This window comes from Mya arenaria, chromosome 3 (genome assembly GCF_026914265.1).
Source record: "Mya arenaria isolate MELC-2E11 chromosome 3, ASM2691426v1".
NCBI lineage: Eukaryota > Metazoa > Mollusca > Bivalvia > Myida > Myidae > Mya > Mya arenaria.
Window position 1 is genome coordinate 46,090,056 of NC_069124.1, and position 23,436 is coordinate 46,113,491.

General features: G+C 32.7%; 1 protein-coding gene across 3 annotated transcripts in view; it reads left to right on the forward strand.

Annotated features, from left to right (window-relative positions):
* Positions 1 to 3,403: 3,403 nt before the first annotated feature.
* Positions 3,404 to 23,436, forward strand: part of LOC128226971 (glycine receptor subunit alpha-2-like) — a 39,317-nt gene continuing 19,284 nt past the window's right edge. Inside the window, exon 1 of one of the 3 annotated variants that reach the window (XM_052937104.1) lies at positions 3,404 to 3,901. In XM_052937104.1, the coding sequence (XP_052793064.1) occupies positions 3,810 to 3,901 (92 nt within the window). In that variant the 5' untranslated portion in view covers positions 3,404 to 3,809. Of the gene's footprint in view, positions 3,902 to 13,200; positions 13,529 to 19,837; positions 20,495 to 23,436 lie in introns of those variants that run through there. The other 2 variants (XM_052937103.1, XM_052937105.1) reach the window with 2 other exon arrangements.

The window sequence follows — 23,436 nt, forward strand, 5'->3', positions numbered from 1 at the left end:
TTAAAATTATTTCAAATGCTGTGCATTAAAATTTGATTATGAGTTTAAACTATGACAGGAATAATTCAAGGGAATGGTTTTTTTTGTGATTTCTAGCATTTAAATTGTCTGAATCGCATGAAAATTTATAAATTACGAAAGGTACCGGGTATTCTCAAATTGGTCACACTTTTTGAACTTTGTACTGTCTTCCTTTTGTTTGTCTCAAATTTAATATAACATTAGCTTCACTTTTTGTTTATTAAAGGGACTGTACACGCAAGCTTATGCATCAGTCAATTGTAACCATGCACCCCCCCCCCCCCCGGTCCAGGGAATAGCGGGGACTTTTACTTTCGGTTCAGCCAACCCAAGCTAAAATCCCCGCCCTGCAGGGATGATCTGATGGCAAAGTCCCCACCAAACCCCCCAGTACCCAAGGGACATTAGTTTAAGCCACATCCGCACTGTATTTTCCACGAAGACCCGATACTGCGGGGCCACCTGAAAGGTAAAAACACGGCCCATTTCCCCGGTTTACCCCCGGATGTTGGGGCCCTGGTTACAATTGACTGGTGCATACTGATCCATAGTAATCCAATCTCATGCCAAGACGATTTCTGGTCTGACATCGCCAGCTAAGTTATTCTTAAGCATAAAAAAAGCCTGGACAGCATTTGAGAAAGACTGTTGTGAGGTTAAATCTACATTACTTCACTATGCCACAACATTGGGTGATTACTGATTTTCATTCTTGGCTAGGAAACAAAAAGTGAGCACAAAGCGTCTTCAGAAAAAGGCCTTTATGCACCAGTCAAATGTAACCACGCCCGCACCACCCCCCTCCTCCAGGTCTGGGGAATACTTTGACTTTCAGTCCAACCAATCCCCTATAAAATCCCTGCCCTACCCTGCGGGAACGAACTGGTGGTAAAATCCCTGCCAAATAACCTCGCATCCCAAGGATCTTAGGTAAGGGTAATTCCCCGCTATATTTTGCGGGAAGACAAAACCACCGCAATCATCAGGCACTGCGAGGACACCTGAAAGGTGAAAACACTGCCCTTTTCCCTAGTATACCCCGAGGGGGGTGGTAACAATTGACTGGTGCATGATAAGAGTAGAAATCAAAAGTGAGCAGGCAAATGCCGATGGTTTATCACACAATGTCATTGAACAAAATGTACTTACACTGAGAATGGCTCCAGGACATTTCTATGCACATAGGTAAACACTCATCATATTCATAAGCCAGATGCTGTGCGCATATTCATACATTTGGCTTCATTTAGAATGAAACGTAATAAATAAGTATGCGCATATTTGATATTTCTTTATCTCCATTTTGCAAAATTGAAATCACATGATTTTATCAAACGAACTTGTACTGCTTGAAATTCTACGTGTCAAATTAAACATGCTATCCACGGTAAGATGACAATAAATCCGTTTGATGGTGGTTATCATTCAATGGCGACTTTATTGATAAATTTCTTCAATATAACACGTATACAATTCACATCATCAGCATCCGGAAGTAATGATAACATGTACATGTGTGAATCATTCGGCCGCTCTGATCAGAGTAAATGAGTCAATACAGTAGACTGGTACCCGAATTTACTTTTCCTCAAGAACACAAGTTATAACGTTTTACAGATACGCGGCATATGGTTTTTATTTTACATTAATAGTATTTAAACAATCAATACCAAAAATCATGCTGTATTTAAAAAGTGCTGAGTGCCATGCAATGATTAGTTAAATAATAAACTTTGTATTTAAAAAGAAAATGTCACGCAAACATGCAAATTATGTCGAAAAAAAGAACAGCCCTGTTAATAAATTAATACCAACATTCTATACAAAGGATAACAATACTTTTAATTTTTTTTTTATTTATATCCTGGCTGTTTACTACTTAGACCGCACGCTTGATTCGGTTTACGGACCCACAAGACATTTCGAATGCGCGACGGGCACCATGGTTAGCTGATACTGGTCGCTTTTCGGATAAAAGAGAAAGCGGCTACCAGTCTATCAATAAAGAGCTTTGAACGGAAAATGTCGACGCGTACTTTTCCAATATGTTCATATTCTTATCGCATTTAATCTGACCGTATGCAAGAACATTCATGTAGTTAACCCGATTAACTCACTCGCTACGTACCCATTTCTTGTGCTTCATTAAAAGAACATACAATTAGCTTGTCTTGTTAGGAGAACTATTGTTATTGGATGTTTTCATTGTAATCAGTTCTGGTACTACTTTGATTATTCAAATTCGCTAACGGCAATCCAATCAAAATACAGCGTATGAATACATTACGTCAGTGAACCCCCAGATGCGGCTAGAAAATGCAGACATCGCGGTTACGGCTATGAACTAGGCCACAAGTGCCCTAGTCCAAAAACCACAGTGTTCCAGTATAGTGCTCTGCGTAAGTTATAGTACAGACGACTCGAGTACGCGACTCTTATCTGCATAATTATAGTAACTTCCCTTGTAATCACATTCTCTGCATTTATCTGCCTTATATGACAGCGTTACATATGCTAATATTTTGAAACTGAAAAAGGCAGACTTTAGGCGAGTACGCACCTCACATCGACCTTATATGTATGGAACATTTTCCACATTATACTAGATTGTCGCTTATTTCAATCACTATTAAGAACGTTTAAACACACGTTTACCCTAACCCGGATTATGATAAAAATAAAGATTGGCATCTTAACCTATTCAGCCGCGTCTTTGATGTATTGCAAATTCGTCTTGTTAACAAAGATCTGCCATAAATAGATTTGAATAAAATGTATATACATTTTTATTTTTTCTTCCAAAATGCGATTGAATGTTCAGTGTACCATTAAAGTTGCCTTATAGAAAACATAATGTCCGTGCTCAAGTACTGAAATATTGAATTGGACAGAGTGGGAGCATACAGTCGACACAAACGTAAATGATGTATTCATTAATCTATTGATAATTAAATACAAATGGACCTAATTTATTCTCGTATATGTAATCAAATCCATACGGTTCATAATGGTTGAATTATTCTGAACGCTTATATTACCATGTTAAATTATATAATAATTGTCTGCCTCTTTTACACATGAATAGATGTCATTAATTAGGACCGAAGTAGCAATCACCAATTAATTATATTACGAGCAATCAATTGTCAATATTAGAGTGTCGATATGAAAGCTAAGTTATGCCCGATAAATTTATATAATTTTAAAAAGAATATGCAAGAATAGCATTTCAGCTTATCTATTTTAAGATGAGAAAACAATATGTTAACGCTAAGGTTTAATCAGGTGTTTATCTATTCATTTTAACTATTTAGCTTATTCATTAGTATACAAAATTTATGTTCAGAATTGGAAATATAACTCGGTTACGGGATATAACTATTACTTCATTTTGTAAACTGTTCCATTTTGTGAAATACGTGAAATAATTAATTACCTGTATACGGTATGAACACTAAGTATGCTATACAACATTAAATCAGAGAAGCAAAAATGGTTGCAATACTGATGGAAGTTTGTCTATTTGTTTAGGTGAGAACTAGTTGTCACAAGCACAGTGTTACCGTCCAGTGTTATCAATATTGACGACGGTAGCTGTAGCAAGAGTCTTACATAATTTGAGGGATTGTATTTAATATGGTAAAGTAGATACGATTCCAAGCTTTATAAGAATTTAAACTGTATGAAAGGTACTTAAAATATACGTTATTAAACTGACTTGATAACCATCTTAAAATAATTACGCATTTGTACGCAAGGTGTGTTTTCGCGGACTTATATTAAGATAAATGATGCGACACGGAACAGCCTTCCAACTCTTGATATCATCGATAGTGTTGGTGTCAGTGAGTCTTGCAGATGCGTCTTCCAACTATACACTGTAAGTAATAATCAGAAGGGTAGTAAATGTGTCATTCCATTTTTTTTTCTTGGTTCGGTTTTTTTTTGTCGATTTTCTATCAGAGAACCAATGCCTGAATGGTATCTGCATAGCTTCTACTATGTTTTTCTTTGGTGCACTCGTATTCTCTGAAGAGGTTTTTCCTCAGAAATGCCAGAAACTTCATAGGTTCACGCGTGCTTAAAGTAATGGTTCATATTTAAGAAACGCATTACTAAGGCAAAATGTACTAGATATAATAGGGTTATGCGTACTGCGTTTTGATCCGGGAAGTTGTATTCGACTTGATTGGATTTTTGCAGATTCGGATTTCACAAAGCGTGAGCCGAGTGAAATCAAAATCTGCACTGAAGTCCACGAGAGTCAAATACGACATTTTTACTGTTATTATTATATAACATGCTGGTCAGATCACTTAAAAGCCACATGCTTTTATAATAAACGTCATTTTAACGACGCACTATTTTGTTTTATGACGTCATTTTAACATCGCGCAGTGATACTTATTATGACGTGACGTCACAAGAGTGGAATACGGCCGTATTGCACTGGAGTGGAATACGGACTACCGTATTTTGTGATATGTATTGCGTGTGGATTTATGATGGGTATATGATAAATTTTAATATTGTGTTTGATTTGTAAATTTCTCCATCCGTAAGTCATGATACAACTCTGACAGTTTAAAAGACAAACCTCATTAAGCCTCGGTTTTTCTATAACAGAAGCATTTTATAGTTGTTTTAAGGATTTTCATATAAATTTGAAAATTTGGTTAGATATTTTGAATGATACATTCTTGTTACCATTTAACTAACAAACAATTATTACTCTTTTGTTGTTTTTTTTCTTTCTGTGTTTTGTTTGGTGTTTTTGTGAGTTTTTTGTGTGTGAGATTTTATTTTTTTCTCTTTTTTATTGAATGTTTACTATTTTTAATTATGTATATACATATCATCATAGTCTTGCTGCATGTAATTGGTATATTTCAAGAAATATGTATATGTTTATTGGCAATGTACTATGTACCCGTGGTAAAAATATTTCTGTCTGTCTGTCATTAAGGATGATTGTATGGTCATAGTCTAAATGTATAGTGCATTCTTCGTATTCTATAGAATTTTGTATATTCGATATAGTGACCTCATTATTTTGATACGAGATATGCTATGTCAGTGCCAATCAGTTTGTGTGGTTCAGATAAGTTGTCAGTGGCTTTATGTTTGTGAAAGAACCATTTGTTCATTCAAGGTCATCTAGTCAAATACAAATTCTTCTCAGTTACTAAAGTTCGTCTCGTTTGTCGAAAATTGGCATGACTCGACAGTAACTTAGGTCAGAGTTATGGTCCATACTATACATTATTTTAAAACATTATTTGGCAGCATGTGTACCAAGCTTCATTTTAATATATTGAACAGTTTTTCTAATTATGGCCATGGTTCAGGTTTGTGTACGAGTTTTTATTATCGAAAAAGGGCATTACTAAACGATCATTAAAATCAAAGTTATTGGCTTTCCTATACATGTGCGTTTTGTCCCAGACAACTTCTATAGAAACTGTCCCCTATCTATTGACCGTTTTTTCTAACACATTACATAATTACTTTTATATCACTTTTCACATTTTTGACCTTACATAAAGAATCACATTTGTGCCATGATTACTAAAGGAATCTGTCTGAGCTTATCAGAATATTTCACATCTTACCCATCTTAGTCGTTCTATAGAAATGTGCATGTGTTTTTAATGAGGTTAAAATATTTCCCAATGACGTAACGTTGTAAATTTAGCTGCTCATGCGAAAAATACATATTGCAAGTTGGATTCCGAAGCGAAATATGTAATAACCACGTGCAAGTATCGGTCAACAAAGTAAAGGTTTTAATATCCACATCATTTTTAAAAACTGATAATGATTTAAGCTCTAAAATACTCATCCGTAATCAACCGTTCTCGTTTTAACTGATAGTTCCATTTTCATTTAAAAAATATGTTTTTAATTTATTATAAAGAGTATATATCAATTGAGGTACATGTATATCGTCGCGTCCGTCCAAAGAGTCAGTGTTCCTGTAAAACATTTGTGGCCTTATGTCGGGAATGCCGATACAACTAATGACATTCCTATTATAACTATAGAAGATGATATCAATTTCTGGAGACAATATGCAGCTTAGATATTTTTTTCTTTTGTTTGGTTAATGAACGTGAGATTGCACTTAAGCATTTGATCTGAATGTAATTTCAAGAGAAGATGATATTGGCATGCTCATAGTGAACACATGCGATAATCAATGCAATGTGAAAGCACTTGTGCAGTCCATCAGAAAAAAGCTAAACAATCAGTCAGTCGCCACATGAAATGTTGAACTTCTTCCCAATACAATCATTATCATAGTCATTTTAATTATTATAAGTATGCCACCATTATGAATTAACCTTCATGTCATGTTCACAACCTTTTCACGCAATTTAACGCTATTCAAATTTGACGGTTTCAACTTGCATTTGTCTTATTGATAACCGACTTAAAGTAATCATATCGCGAACATGATCATAAATATAGCTTATAAAAGTATGGCACCATTATGAATTTTACCTGGTAGGCTTGCATTTGGTTGAAAGGGGAACCAGACATAAAATGTCAAACGATTCATCTTGTAATTAGTAAAGTCAAAACATATTCAAATAGTGGAATTGTTCAGCTCGCATACGCGTGTAACCTTTTCCACCTTGAATGTTGGTTGGACAAGACAAGCTAAGATATGCTATGACAACACTGTGTTCACATTCACTCCTTTTTAGGCAAATAAACCATTTTCACAGACTTAGGTAAAAACAATAAGACAACATATCTTACCAATACATTTTAGGTTGTTTTTTTACCAACCAATTTACAATTATCTAAGTCTCAATATATTTATTTAAGAAATATACATGACTCACTGGCACCGGATTTTCAAACTAAGATTTTGTTTTTTAGAAATAATAAAAAAAAAATCCAAACTAAAAATGATGATACCAAAAATGTAAAAAAGTATTGATTTGTTTATATATATATATACACTTTGTACTGTAGTGCATATTAAATTATAATTATATTTTTTCACAATTTTGGTATTATAATTTTTAGTCTGGAATTATAAGATAGTTTTTTTTGTGTTTTTTTTAAAGTGATTGAGTTTGAAAATCCGATGCAGTGATACGGCCCAAGAGTTTCTGTTTACATCTTTTATTACGTGTTCTTTTATTCAATATTATTAATTTGTTGCCATTTTGATTTATTACTTAAAATCTTTTGATGTGTAAGCTAGACATAACTCCTTTGATAAAGGGGAATTGCGCATTCAAACGAAGATTAACGAAAAAATCAAATTTCAAAAGAGTTAATTGAATTCGATTGACATGAACAAATTAGATCTCATTTAAATTCCATTCAGTATTGATGTGTTAAGGGTACATTTCACAACGTTAGACGTTTCATTTTTCTGGCTTTTTCTTTCTCATTAGAATAAGTTCAAAATGCAGTGTTAACATCATGTTTGCATGTGTCTTTTGTATGTCTCATTTTGGTATAACTATGTTTTGTTTAATGGTGCCTTTAAAGGGAACCCACGCATGTTTTGGAACCCCAGTAATGCATACGGAAACACTAATTTTATAACTTTTTGACTCTTTGATACCGAAATCGCAGCAAAAAATACACATCAAATATAAACAAATTTTCTGGTTTTGTGGGAAGCGAACCAACGCTGGTACAGTCAATGATAAGTGAGAGAACTGATAACAACACCTCACGCATACAAGGACTCTGATAACTTAACTTCTAAGCCTTAGTTGAAAAGCATTACTAGCGCTATTTAAAATCGTGGACTTCAAAAACAATTATTGAGCAAAAAGAACATTTTTTGTAGGGTTCAGTTTTTCAATATCTTGATACTTGTTACTATTGACACTTATAATGATTTGCCATACTGTATTTCGTCATACAGAAAAAATACGTTTAAAAAAACATGATCGAGTCCCTTGAAACAAATTCTATGCAGGAAGGTGAGCTGTATATTAAATCGAGCTCGGTGTGTAAACAAGTACACTGTTAGAATTGGAAACGAAAATTAATAGGCATACAATAAACAAAATGTATTTGTTCACTTGTCTAAAACATTGAGATAATGTTCAGTTGAACATCAAGGTTTAGAAACAACGCATACCTCTCTTATAAGGAAAGAGTTACTGGCAACGGGCATCCGTATTTTCGACTGGATCTTTAGCAAAGGCCTGACGTTATTGGAATAATTGTAATTAAACAAGTGAAGAAGATATTAAGGTCCCTACCTTTATACTTATTAAAACGATACGATACGGTTGCTAACCGACTTTAAAATGATATATTGTTAAAGCGCACCTATTCGCAGACTAATGTTGAGGTGTAAAATTGTAAAAAAAAAACCAGTCAATTGTTTCATGGATGATGACTTAACAGTTAACCTGGCCAAATGGTGTATAGTGTTAACTATAAAATATGATAATTTCATATGTTTAAGATTTGGGATTATGTTAACACACCAAAATGACTGTAAATAGAAAATAACTTGGTTGGTGCTGAACTGTTAGCATAATCAGAATTATTAAAAGTAAAATTGCATTCAAGACAAACATCACAAATGCACAACTTGGTAAATTAATAGTTTTAAATGATTCTTCATAACTTTCTGAGGAAATAATAAACCATACTCTTAATATCCATTTAATTTTTCTGAAAAAAACTTAAATTATCACAATCCATCATATTTGAATGTTAACAAAAACACGTTGAGAAATAATTTTCATTTCATTCTTGTTTTTGCACCATTAGCGATTACTTGATGTTCAGTGAACAGAGAATTGAGAGACTCGATAAAGTAATATCCGTATTATATTAATTACACAACTTCACAAGGTGCACCCTCACCCGTCTCTACCACTCCCACATCTTCCTTTCCTCCACCTAAATTTTTGATGTCAATATCAATGAATATGGTTGAACAAAATGCGTACAGCAATCACTAGAGTACACCATTTTTGTACATCATGTTCTTTCATTATCATGTATAAGTAATTGAAATCGAAAATTATCCTTAACGAACAACAACTCTAATACTTATGACATTAAAACATGACATTTCCATGTTATTATGTGAGAACGATTTTTTTATGTTATAATCGGTTAATAGGTAGAATTGTAGACTTTTATCAGAAAAATGCTTAAAATTGTTCATAATTATAGTTTTATCTAAGAATTTCTAATATATTATTAAAAAGGAACAAAGCTTGAATGAATGTAACAGTATGCATTACAAGTGTAATCGCTTCACAACGTATTGTTATGCCTTTATAAATATGTATGCAAAAAGATACAGAAACAAACTCCGTAGTGTATAAACCTGCAGCTTCAGACAGTTAAATAGCATATTTAAAGCCTTTGAAAGATGCGGAAATTTTTTTTGTGAGTTCAGAAATTTATATTGGTCCCTGGAAAATATTCAAATCGGTAAAGGCATTATTCGATATGGAATTTGGAATGATGTTCAAAACAATACCATGTGGATTATTTATACTTTCGCTGTCTATGGTCACGACTGCATCGTCTACCATCACCGTGTGAGTTTTATGTTTTACTGTTTTAGGTCATACCAGACCGAAAAAGTTGGAGATAGATGGCGAAATGAAAATGATTTTTTGTCATTCTATTTTATTGAATAATTATGTTAGTATCTTCTACCGATTCAAAAGCTCAGCTCTTCAGGAACTAGTGTCAAGAACAAGTTGAATGAGATACATACAAAACTGGGCACTTACATATTCATCACAACACGCTTTAAATGAAAAAAAGGTTATCAAATTAGAACATTACCATATGATATGATTATTCTAATTTTTGCCTGAAATTATGAACTTTCCATGTGTTCAAGTCCACTTTTTATGAACAGGAAGTTTGTTTGTAAATGTTTATGTTGTCTTGTGGCTTTGTGTTTGTCGTTGAGCTTCTGTAAGACATTGACCTTTGTGCCATGAAACAATCCCATACTTAACCTTTAAACCATTCGGAGCTCCTCTGCCGGTTTACATACTCAGAAATCGGTATGTTTAAGTCCGCTTCAAGTAGATCGCGTAGTAATTTCATTTAGCAGTTTAACTGAATAACTTAACTCTTGAGAATTTTAATTATGTTTGCAATTATACACTTCACTGGGTAATCAATTTATATTTAGATCAATAAATACAGGCTAAAAATCTACATTTAATTAATGATACAATTCAGAAATTTACGAACTACTTCTACTGATGTACCGTCATACATACGAGGTTGTTTTCGAGAAAAATGTGAGAAGGAGTTTAGAATGCCTTTAATCGCTTGACTGGTTCTTGTAGCTTCCATTAACATTTTATTATTCATACGATTTACACTAGAGTTTGAAGAATTGTAATTTCAAATGACAGTTAACGTTGTATGTTTTATGAATTTATCGAAGAAGCTGTGTTTTTGGAACTTCCATATCCAAACATTGATATGTAAACTTTACACAAGACATTACATATATAGTGAAACATGAGTTTGCGTCAGTGAGATATTTATTTCACTCCTCCAATTGAGCACTGAACATAGCTTCATATATAATCTAGTGCAATTCTTTGTCTATAAGTTTAACAAAAGAACAGGATTCTCATCCCTGATTATGGTTGTTTCTTTCAACATAATCATTTGGCCTTTTGTCTGTTTTGATAGAAAGTTTCTCCATTTCTCTCTGCACTTGACGACACAAATAATTTAGTACAATCCTCTGTATATAAGGTTAACAAAAGAATATTTACATATACAGTATAGCAGAAATATCATTCCTGTAAATGGTTGTTTCTTTCAGCGTAATTGTTTGGCCATTTTCTATTTTATAGGAACTGTATCCATTTCGTTATGACATTTGCGACAAAGGGATGTATTGAAACATATTAAACCGGCCCAACTTTTATCTCACACTTAACAATGACAACCTGCACAGACTAATCAACGCGACACGCACAAACTAGATAACGACACTACGAAAAAACTATAGAATTACAACGTTTTAACAATGTCCGATGGTTTCCCATTTTTGCTATGTCAGTGTCCTAGCTACGTTCTAGGCAAGACTTGCTGAAAGAGAAATAAAAAAAAAAACACTTGTCAAAGCGTTACAATCTTGGATTGTGTATAACGTTACATTGTCATCTATGAATCCTGAAAGTTTCAGAACATTAATACAATGCAAACTACAGGATAAAACAAATCAGACAAACATATATCACTAGAATGCACATGTCACTGTTTCCATCATTCCTCAGAATATGCATAAACCCATTCAGCTAATGAAACAAGTGATGCATCTCATTTTAAACAATATAATAAACTATGAACATCTTAGTCTTACGTTCTAGATGATCCTCTGGACTTTAATCAATTCATCTAAGCTGTCTTCACCATTATAATGCTTATTCATGATAGTTGCAACGATGTGGAACAAACAAACAGAGTCTGTATTTTTTAGATTTATATTCGGTACGCTGAGATTGATGGAAATATGCAGTTTACACTATTGTTTTTTTATTTGTTATATCGCCGCCAATAATGATGCCCACAGACAAGAATCATTGCAAAAATATTTCGTCAATCCAGTAGAATCAGCTGAACATTCAGCCAGTTTCAAGCACACATAGGTACCGTTGCTTTGTTTTAAACTTTAGTCAAAATATGAATTATCATACTAAATAAAAGTATGCCCTCATAAAATGTTACCTCCAGTTAGCCGAGGCTTGTTTTAAAAGGGAGACGAACTCTATACATTAAACGATTCATCACCGATTTTGGAAGGTGCAAATTAAATCAGCTCAAATAGTAAAATTGCATATCATTCGAATATTTCAAATATTAACACTATACACATATATTGTATAACCCTTTTATAACCCAAAAAATATCGTGTTAAATGATTGCACAAGATAAGCGTCTATTATGAAAGCAATATGTCATTCTCATATTTAGGCGTTTTAACAATCAAAGTTTTTGTTGGAATAACTTTTAATTACGGATGTTCTTTCCTCTAATGTCATTAACAATTTCTAGCCATTTAAATTTCTTTATGGACTTCTTTTTGATATTCAATCTACGAAGGGATCCTTTTGTTAAGAAATAGCGCATTCAAATGAGCTAACACCTGTTTAAAGATATCTATTAAAACTGATTAACATGAACAAATTGTATCTTATATTTCAGTTAAATATCAATGTTACAAATCAGCACTGATATATCTACATCACGTTTTCCATGGAATAGTGTATGTTTTGTATGGCCCTTGTTGATAAAATAATCATCTGACTGCAGAGCTTTTCCCTCCATTACATTTAACACAATTACACTCTAAATAATGTTTAGTTAAACATTCAAAGTTTAGAAATAACGCATCACTCTCTGCACTGCTAAAGGACTGTGTACCGAGCGTGCTGACGCTGAAAACAAGTTACTTAAACCATCACTCAAGGACTGAAAATATCAATATTGACGGACTGAGCGCAAATTTTCAACAGAACCAATGAACGTATTCAATAATGTTTTGACCCTAAACTACAAATATGTCTTATATATTCACGTTGAATTTATAATATCAGTTATATACCGTTTAAAATGGTTGCATTATTCTGAAAAAAATATGTTCTCTTTTTCAATTCCTTTATGCTTTTATTCCTCTTTTAAAACAGTATATTATTTAGGTAATTGGCATCGAATAGTTTCCATCAATGAATTGTATTAGTAGTCGGCAATTATCGATATAAGAGGTGTCAACATGTAAAGTCTTTGGTGCTTTGGTAATTTTATATACTTGCATTACAATTGAATGTCAGAATAATATGTTTTGCCTACAATCCGTTTGTACAGTTCATTGATTGACATTCAATACCAATTCTTATCCACTACGCGGTTGGATTAAATGTTATTAATTTATTGAATACTTACGTATCCTTGTTAAGCTATTTAGCTAACTCATTATTCAAGACGTAGTCACTTTTAACTCCCAAGATTTAAGTAAATGTGTACTTTATATCCAGTTGTCCGTTTTCTAAAACACTTGGAAAAATGATTGACTGAATACGATGTCAAAACAAGATCTGACATAGTTCAAATAAGTCAATGAAACAAAAACGTTGGAAGAACTTATGACCTTTTGTTTATTGGTAAAAGTTTGAATCAGTTGTTAAAAGGGAAGTGTTGCAGTGTTACTGGGCAGTAGGCATCAATATTGGCGACTGGTAGCTGCAGAAAGACCTTGCCATATTTGGAGGAATTACATATAATTATACATGTTATGAAGATACGGTTAATAGCTTTATAATATTTGAAAAGACAACTAGTTATTACAATGACGTTCATGCTAATCAACTTAAAATAAAAACGGATTTTTTTCTATATAAACTATTTCGCTGACATATATGTCGAAGTGGTTAATGGGGCACGTTATGGAATTCCAACTCTTAATATCGTGGACAGTGTTGGCTTTAGTGAGTCTTTCTGATGTGGCTTCCAGTTCTTCAGTGTAAGTAAACTGAAAATTTTTCATACAATTTTTTCATTGCTTTCTTCAAAATTGAAATTGTGTTTGAGTGGACACAATTAAGGTCTGCCTACGACCGTCGTCTGGAATGCGACTCATTTTTGGTTGCTTGCTTAGCCAGATTATCATAGATTTCAATACAAAAAAAACATAATTTACAACTAGATTTAGTTTTGCAGATTGCAGCAACCATTTAAATAAAGCCCACGGTTTTACGTAGACATATCACATTTAATGTCATTTTATAGAAAATGGAAGTCAACAGGGTGTATTAAAAAGTTGTAATATCTTACAAATCTGTCATACTTTGATTGTGTAATAATAATAATAATAATAATAATAATAATAATATTTGTCCAACCGGGTTTTTGTGTAAATTTCGCTGCCTCCGTATGGGGCTATTACCTCATTCCCTCCTTAAAATATCGTTTGTTTATATTTCAAACCGAAGGCTGCATCGATGTCGAAGTGCGATCGGCGAAGTTATACGGACTTCCAAACGAAGCTATCCAAACTTGTCCAAAATATCTCAAACAAAAAATGCAATTCATTTCATCAATTCAAGCAGCTATGACAGCAAGAGTCACTGTTTGTTTTGTCAAAGCGTTGAATACATATGTGAAAACCTTTCTTAAACTCCGACCATTAGTAATAGACATAACAGTACTAAAAATGCGATTCAGGTTGTGGGCCAGTAAAAGGGGACAAAGGGTACAAGAAGTGATGCTCCGATTCAATCATATTGGTGTTACATATCCAAAATAATATCTTATCTCTCACAATGTTGTTTCTTCTGGTTTCAACTTCTTACGAAAATACGCTCGATATTAATCTAAAAGCTGTTTAATAATACTTTTTTAATATTTCAATATATATCTTTAATTTTAACTTCCCTTTTAAACTTAACTTTATATTCTAATTTGCTCAGAAAATTAACAATATCAAACCTTGTTTGAACATTCTGATCACGAAGTATTTGTTTTAGAACTAGAACAAAGAATAACATAGAAATGGTAAATATGTTTTATTAGTTAGACAAACAATACTGTACAATTTTGTATGCTCAACATATTTGTTTCATTGCCCTTTTTATATTACTGTCTCAGGTTATTGATACAGTTCTGACATTTTGAAAGAAGTAAACTTACTTCATCACGATTGTTTAGTCATTGTCTAAAAGTCTGAGACATTCTTCAATTGCATTCGCATTTCTTATATTATATATTATGTTAATATCCTTATGTAAGAACTCGATACGATTTTGTAAACAATAAGTTTGTAAACAAAGCCCTTAATATTTGAAGTAGAAGTATGCTTTTGTTTTGTGTACTTTTTGTTTCTCGTGATTCATGTCAAAGTTAAACTATTCCCTTTCATATTCACTTTTCATTATTAAATCAATGATATGTTTGGAGTTTGTTCTCCCGAATGAGATCAAAAGGAACATATGCACGTTGTCAAAAAAATTGATTCATTGTAAATACATTCTTCAACATGCCTTTTAGCGAATACTTGCGTTCCAGGAAAGATGGAAACTATTTAAACTCATTCGAACACGAGTAACGTCCAGTTCATATTAAGTTTCATCTATTATATTTATTATTTGTAATGACACTATTCCGTTTTTTACCTGTGGGTATGTTAGAGTGTGGAATCGACAAAAAAATCGATGAGCGACAGCTTGAATATGACGTATGCGATATCGAGACGTGAGATCAGACTCATTACTTCACAGACAACTAGTATGTTTTTTCTAAAAATGTACACCTTAAAAGAAAAGTGTCAATGCTTCGATAGTTTGTTATTGTAAGAAAATTCAACGACTTTGTTATTTTTTTCTATAAAACCTTATATTATATACCCATCATAAATCCACACGCAATACATATCGCAAAATACGGAAGACCGTATTCCACTCCAGTGCAATAGGGCCGTATTCCACTCTTGTGACGTCACGTCATAACAATTATCGTTGCGCGATGTTAAAATGACGTCATAAAACAAATAAGTACATCGTTAAAATGACATTTTGTTTTGAAAACATATGGCTTTTAAGTGATCTAACCAGTAATGTATATAATTATAGGGTTATTAGTACTGTGTTTTGATCCGGAATGTCGTATTCGACTCTCGAGGATTTTTGCAGGTTTTGATTTCACTCGGCTTGCGCTTCGTGAAGTCCGAATCTACAAAAATCGACTCGAGTCGAATACATCATCCCGGACCAAAACGCAGTTCTAATAACCCTTTTTATATTAAACTTCTGTCAAAAAGAGAAAATATAGTGGATATGTTTGGCACGTAAAGGATGCGATATGAATCGTCTTACTTGAAACGGTCTTAAGAAGATTTTTAAGTTGGTGAAATGGAGTTATGGATGATGCTGAAACAATAACAGGGTACTTTAAAAAGTATGTTACTAATGACATATCATGCTTGAATTCTAAAAGTTGCAAAATTCTATTCTAAAAATTTAGTAAAAGCATTGAAACACTAACTTTTCCTGTTAGTGGATGATGTATTTCAGTTACCTTTTCTCGTATATCAAATGATATTAATGTTATATTGTCAAATATAGTCTTTGCGCAATTTAATATTGAGTTAATGTTAATTGGAGCCTTAGGTGCTTTATTTTATTTTAATGAAAACATACGCATATGAAGTGGTTTGTAAAAGCATTAACTACTTTCCCGACAGCATGCCATTCACAAGCGGACGAAGATAGTGTTAAGAACGATACTTATAGACCATTAGACATAGGATTAGACAAACTATCTGCATTTCCCGGATATAAACTAACGTTCACATTGCATTGTTAATTTCATTGTTGTATGCCGATGTACCAAGCGCGATGTTATTTGAGCAAATGTGAAGGACGCTTTGAACATTTCGGTAATCGTTGGAAAAGAAGACCTTGGTCATTGATATCAATTAAATGTTAAGTGCCCGGATTAACTCGTATGCACTCGTGGGATAGTGTTAAAATATACCAAAACCTATATTATAATGCCGTTGTTACATTCTGGCAGTTTTCCGAAACATTATCAACGGTTTAATATATTTCTTTTACATTGATCACTTTTTGAAAAAGCCAAATATTTAAAGGCGATGCCTGAGACGTCATTTGGTAAAAGAAACAATGGTCCTAAATAGGCGATGAAAACACAGCCATATTGACTCATTTGAACAATCCGAGAATATCACTGCTATGAAAATATCATAATCTCAACTCTCTTTGTGCCATTTTTCTGGTGTCGGACAAGAACAGTTTTGAAGATTAATTTCTAAAACCAGTTTAAAAGAGTTCTGAATGAGTTTCGAGCCTATGCCAACCTTGGTTGAAAGTAAAGACCTTAAAGCAAAATCCCAAACATGTTTTTCTATATCGGACATTGTTGTTAAGTGTATGTTTTGCATACGAATGTTGATTGAAAGTCACTCATGTCCAAGACAGGCGTTGCAAAAGTTGACGACCGTAGGAGCATTAAGAGTGAACATTGGTACTTTGACTGACGTTTATTTCCGTTATACGAGTGAAACCATGCATATTGAAGCTCAGCATTTGTACCATGTCAGAATTCACTATTTGTAAGAGCGAATTTAACTCTAAACCCTAATGTCCATACTTGAAATACGTGTTGTCGGTTTGTTTTGTCAGTATGTTTGTCTTTTTATAAGTAAAATGTTTTCCGTTCATATAATAAAATTGTTTTTCTCTATTTTTTTTGGTTTAGAAAATATTCATTTTGTACTTCTACATATATTGCTTTATTAGATCTCTGTGTTGAAGTAATTGATACTGGCTTGCTCAATAAGGCACGATTCATTATCTAACTGAATTAATCCTTCTTCAATTGCTTTCTTATTCCTCATGCAGAGTGGTATTCCCATGTAAATACAAGGTGTTTGTAAACGAAGTGTTCAGTTAAATATATATATATATGTTTTTATTCGTTTTTACTAAATCACATACTTCTTGTTTCAAGCATTGAACCTGCCATAAGCTATGTATAAAAAGGAGTTCTTTTTCGTTTGTGTTTGTCATGTGTCTTAGCATTCGTACCGGTCCAAATTGATTCACTTGACTGTAAAATTAAATCATGTAATCTGTCCTCACCATAAGGAAACATCTTCATGATAATGGCGACGATGTGGAACAAACAAACAAAGCCTTACGAATTTAAGTTTACATTCACCTTTCTGATGTTCGCGAAGGGTGGAAAATATGCAGTTAAGACTACTGATTGTTTCAATTTGTTATAACGCCGCCAATAATGGTAACCCAGACAAGGACTATTGAAGAAACATTTCGCCATTCCACCAGAATAAGCTGAACGAACAGACAGTTTTAAGCGCCGTTGCTTTGTCTTAGAGTATCGTCAAAGTATGAATTATCATACTTAATAAAATAATGCTATTATGATAATGCTACCTTCAGTAGGCCTATGTATGTTTCAATAAGGATATCAACATAATACATCAAGCGATTCATCAATCAATTCGGATAGAAAAATCATCTCAAAACTTATGTGAAAAACTACAGAAACAAGCTTAGTAGCAAAAAATTTAAACATAATACCGGTTTAATGGCACTGGGTAAACGCCAAAGACATAAAACACAAAACAAAAAATCACAAAAAAAACATGGAAAAACAGCACAAAACTCCACAAAAAGCATGCCTACTACATATAAAAAAACTGGGTATGTTTATCAAGGATTGTTAGGTACCGTCTTGGAACGGTCAGTAAAATGTAAATTTACTAGGGGTTTTAACCAGTTTACGTGCACAAACCTCACTCTTATTATAACAATCCTAAATAAAGAATAGATGTAAAAGGTAAATCTTATCAAAGTATGCATTAACTTGAGGAAACTTAATGATAACGCAAATAATAATAAACTTATAGGTAAACCCCAAGAACTTCAATGATAAGAGATCCAAACGATATCTGCAGACGGAGGAATACAATTCAGAGCACCTGTGGCAAAATATTTTTAAATGGTTTAAAACTGTGTGATCATAGAATTTCATATTAAAAAGCATCAAATACTGAAATTGTATATCATTCGAATATTTCAAAAAAATACACAACATACCCCTTTAGAACGGAAATAATGTCGTGATAAATGATTGCATATGATCAGCGTCTATTATAATAGCAATATGACATGCTCATGTTTAGGCAATTTAACAATCAGAGTTTATGTTGATATAACTTTCAATTACGGATGTCTTTTCGTCTTATATAATTAACAATATTTTATCATTTAGTTTTCTTTATGAACTTCTTTTTGATATTCAATCTACGAAGAGATCCTCCGGTTAAGAATTAGCGCATTCAAAGGAACTTACATCTATTTAAAGATATCTATTAAAACTGATTGACATGAACAATTTGTATCTAATATTTCAATTCAACACAATGCGTTAAGTGAACTCTTTTTTTCAAATTAAAACGCTTTTTGTTGGTTCTTGTTACTGATTCAATTTCGTTCAATTTAAATCAGCACTGATATCTCATCATCACGTTTTCATTGCATTTTACAATTGCGTGTATTCTGTATGTCCCCTGTTGATATAATAATTGAAAGACTGCATTTAATTTTGATTGACATGAACAAATTGTATCTAATATTTCAGTTCAATATCAATGTGTAAAGTGTACTTATTTGGTTTTCAAATTAAGCATGCTTGTTTTTGGTTCTTGTTACTCATTTTTATTCGTTCAAATTGCACTACAGTTGTCTCAACATCATGTTTTCCATGAAATTTACAAGGTTGTGTTTTGTGTGTGTCCCTTGTTGATAAAGTCCCCCCCCCCCCATTAATGCTTAGTTAAATATTCAAAGTTTAAAAAAGTACATTAATCTCTGCACTTCAATGTAATTCTAATGGAAAAATGTACCGAGTGTGTCGACGAAAAAAACAACGAATTCAAACCATCACCCAAGGAGGATAATATCCATTAGAGCAGACTGAGAGCAACTACTGAACAAAAACGTAGATTTAGGTGTTCATTAATGTTATGATGCTAAAATGCAGATGAGTCTTATGTATTCACATTCATAGAATCAATTCAAACTGTTTATGGTGCATTATTCTAAACGTTGATATTCAATTCCATTTTCATTTCGTCCATGGTTTTTATTCTTCTAAAAAATATATTTAGGTAATTGGCACCGAATAGTTTCCATCAATGAATTGTATTAGGCAATTATCAATATAAGAAGTGTCAACATGTAATGTCATTGATGCTTTGGTAAAATTATATACTTGCATTTAAATCGAATAATATGCTTCGCTTTCAAACCATTTGTGCAGTTCATTGATATTCAATACCACGTCTTATCAAAGATGGGAATGGATTAAATGTTATTACTTTATTAAATACTTACGTATCCTTGTTGGGCTATTAAGCTTGTTCATTCTTCAAGAACTAGTCACATTTTATGTACATGGGATTTAAGTTAATGTATACTTTATATCCAGTCGTCCGTTTTCTGCGACACTTGGAAAGATTGATATACTATATACGATGTCAAAACAAGATCTGACATAGTTCAAATAAGTCAGTGAAACAAAACGGATGAACCTTTGATTATTGGTATAGGTTGGAATCAGTTGTTACAAGTTCTGTGTTCCAGGGTAGAAGGCATCAATATTGACGACTGTATCTGCAGAAAAACACTGTTATAATTTGGGGAATTATAAATCTGCATGTAAAGAAGATACGGTTCATAGCTTTATAATGATTGAAACAAATATTAATTCACTAGTTATTACAACGACTTGCATTCTAACCGACTTAAAATAAAATCGGATTTTTAAAAAAACAAACACTAATGTCGAGGTGAATAATGGGGCACATTACGGAATTCCAACTCTTGATATCGTGGACAGTGTTGGCATTAGTGAGTTTCTCCGATGCGTCTTCCAATTCTACAATGTAAGTAAAGTAAAAATGTTTCATATCGTTTCTTCATTGCTTTTTTCGTGGACATAGTGATGCAAGTCTGCCTAAGACTGTCGTCAATATGCGACTATTTTTGCTACTTATGTAACCAGGTAGAACAAAACAGAACACAGAACAGAACTTCAGATTGCTACCATTGATATAAACCCATCGATATTACCATGATTTACGTCGTAGGTTTTTTTTAGCTCTCGTAGATTGTTAGGTTTAGACGGGACAAATGTACTAGAATTGATATTCTGATTAAATAATGTTGGTATTACATATTTCTGTCACACAATATTGTTGTACCTTCCGTTTTCTATTTCTAATGACACTCAATCTTAAAGCAGTTTAATGATACTCTTTTATTGGTTCAAAATATATTTTAATTTTAATTTCCCTTAAAAACTTAACGTTATATTCTAATTTGATCTGTAAATTTACAATATCAAACCATGTTTTAACATTCTGGTCACAAAATCTTTGTTTAAGCATTACAAAAAACAACATTTCAACATGCTTACCTAGCGAATATTCGAATTTCAGTGAAGACAGAAATTATTTTAAAACCTCAATTAAACACGAGTTATGTCCAGTCTATATTTAGTTTCCTACCAATGATACATATTCTGTTTTTAAAGGCCAATGCTTAGATATAATGTTATTATAAAAGAATATGACGTTTTTATTTTTTCTTTAAAACCTTGAATAAAACTTCTAACAAAAAAGAGTAACCGTAGAGCATATGTTGGGCACATAAAGGATGCGATAAAAATGGTCTTATTAGAACGGTCTGAAGAAGATATTTTAGCCGGTGAAAAAGAGTTCTGGGGTTGTAAACAACATGCAACTTGAGTCAATCTAATGATTCATCATTGTCTCCATTTACTTTATTATTTTGTTATTTATACAACCCAATCCGATTTCTACTCCAATCTCTGATCCATTTAAGATCAATATTGAATACGACCCATGAATGATGTTGAAACAATAACTGGGTACTTTAAAACGTTTTGTTACTAATGATAGTTCATGCTTGAATTCGCAAATTTACAAAAATCCTATTCTAAATTTAAGTAAAAGCATAACAAGACTGACTTTATCCTTTTAGTGGATGATGTTTTTCAGTCACTTTTTATTTGAAACGACATTAATGTAATAATGATTTGGGAAAGGCAAATATAATATTAGCGAAATGCGATATTGATTTAATGTTAATTGGAGCCTAAAGTGGTTTATTTTGTTTCAATTCAAACATACGCATGTAAAAGCATTAAATACTTTCCCGACAACATGCAATTCACAAGAGGACGAAAATAATGTTGATTACGATACTCATAAATTACTTGAAATTGTTTAAAACAAAATATCTAAATTGACTGGACATAAACTTACGTTCACATTGCATCGTTTATTTCATTGTTGTATGCTGATGTACCAAGCGCGATGTTTTCTAACCAAACGTAAAGAACGCCTTTATATTGCGATAAAACATTTTGGAAAAGGTGACCTTAGCCAATTATTGTTTAGTTTACTCAGTTTTAAGTGCCCAGAATAGCTAATACAATAGTTGGAAAATGCCAGAAGGCACCAAAATCTATGTTTGAATGTCCTTTGGTACCTTCTTTCATTAACCCAAAATGGTTTGGGATATGTTTAATATAATGATCAATTTATGAATATGCCAAATATCTTAAGCAGATTCCTGAGACGTTATTTGGTGAGAGATAAAATGAGCCTTGGGAATAAGGAGCTTTACCATATTGGACTCGTTTGAACAAACTTTCAGTTATTACAACATTATAATATCAACTCTCTTAGCGCCTTGCTTCTGATGTCGGACAGTAACAGTCTTGAAGATTAGTTCCTGATATCAGTTTCTTAATGAGATCCGAGGCGAAGCCAACCATTATTCGAAGTGAAGGACTCATATAAAAACCAAAACATTTTTTTTCTATATTCGGACAATGTTTTCAACTTATGCTTTGCATAAAACTGTTCATGGAAAGTCACCAATGCCCAAAACCGCCATGACGAAAGTTGACGACCTTCGGAGCATCGGCATTGAATATTGGTACCTTTTCTAACGTAAATTTTCGTAATACATACTAAAGTATTGAAACCATGAATAGTTTAGCTCAGCATTAGTCCCATATAAGAGCTATCTATTTTAAAAGCGTATTCCCAGTGTCCATACTTGAAATATGTGTTCATAAAAAAGAAGTGTTCCTTTCATATGTAAAATGTTTTCTTTAAATATGTTTGAATTATAAAATAGTCACTTTGCACTTCTAAAAATATTGCTACATAAGAAACGGTGTTTTTTACGTTATTAGTACTGGTTTGCTTAATAAGGCCCGATTCTATATTCATTGTCTGAATGTATGGAGAATTTGTGACTGGTCAAAAATGTCTTTCACTTATTGCTTTCAGAGAGTTCACGGGTATAGTATTTTGCAAGAATTTTACAACTTGTATTGAAACGGAACAATAATTCGATAGTATACAAGCGTTAGATTAATCGACTGAAGACTTATCTTTTGTTTCTATAAACTCTTCAACTTCTGACGGGCATACTCATTGTCATCCGATGAGAAACTTCACAGTTTAGAAATCAATATCGGTCTCAGGAAAATATTTTAACTTGAGAGGAGTTAAACTTGAGAGGAGAATGTTTAATGTTGAATTACTAATGATGTTAAAAACAATACTATTTGGAATAGTATTACTGACGCTGGTCACAGCCGCATCGTCTAACTACACCTTGTGAGTTTTATGTTCATGTTTTACTGTTTTAGGTCACACTAATTAACCGAAAAAGTGGGAGGGATAGAGAGTGCTAAATAAAAATAAAAACACTATTTTGTTTCGAAAGAGAGTGGTCGAAAGAGATTTTTTTTCATTAAAACTGTATATACGATGCTTAAAATACT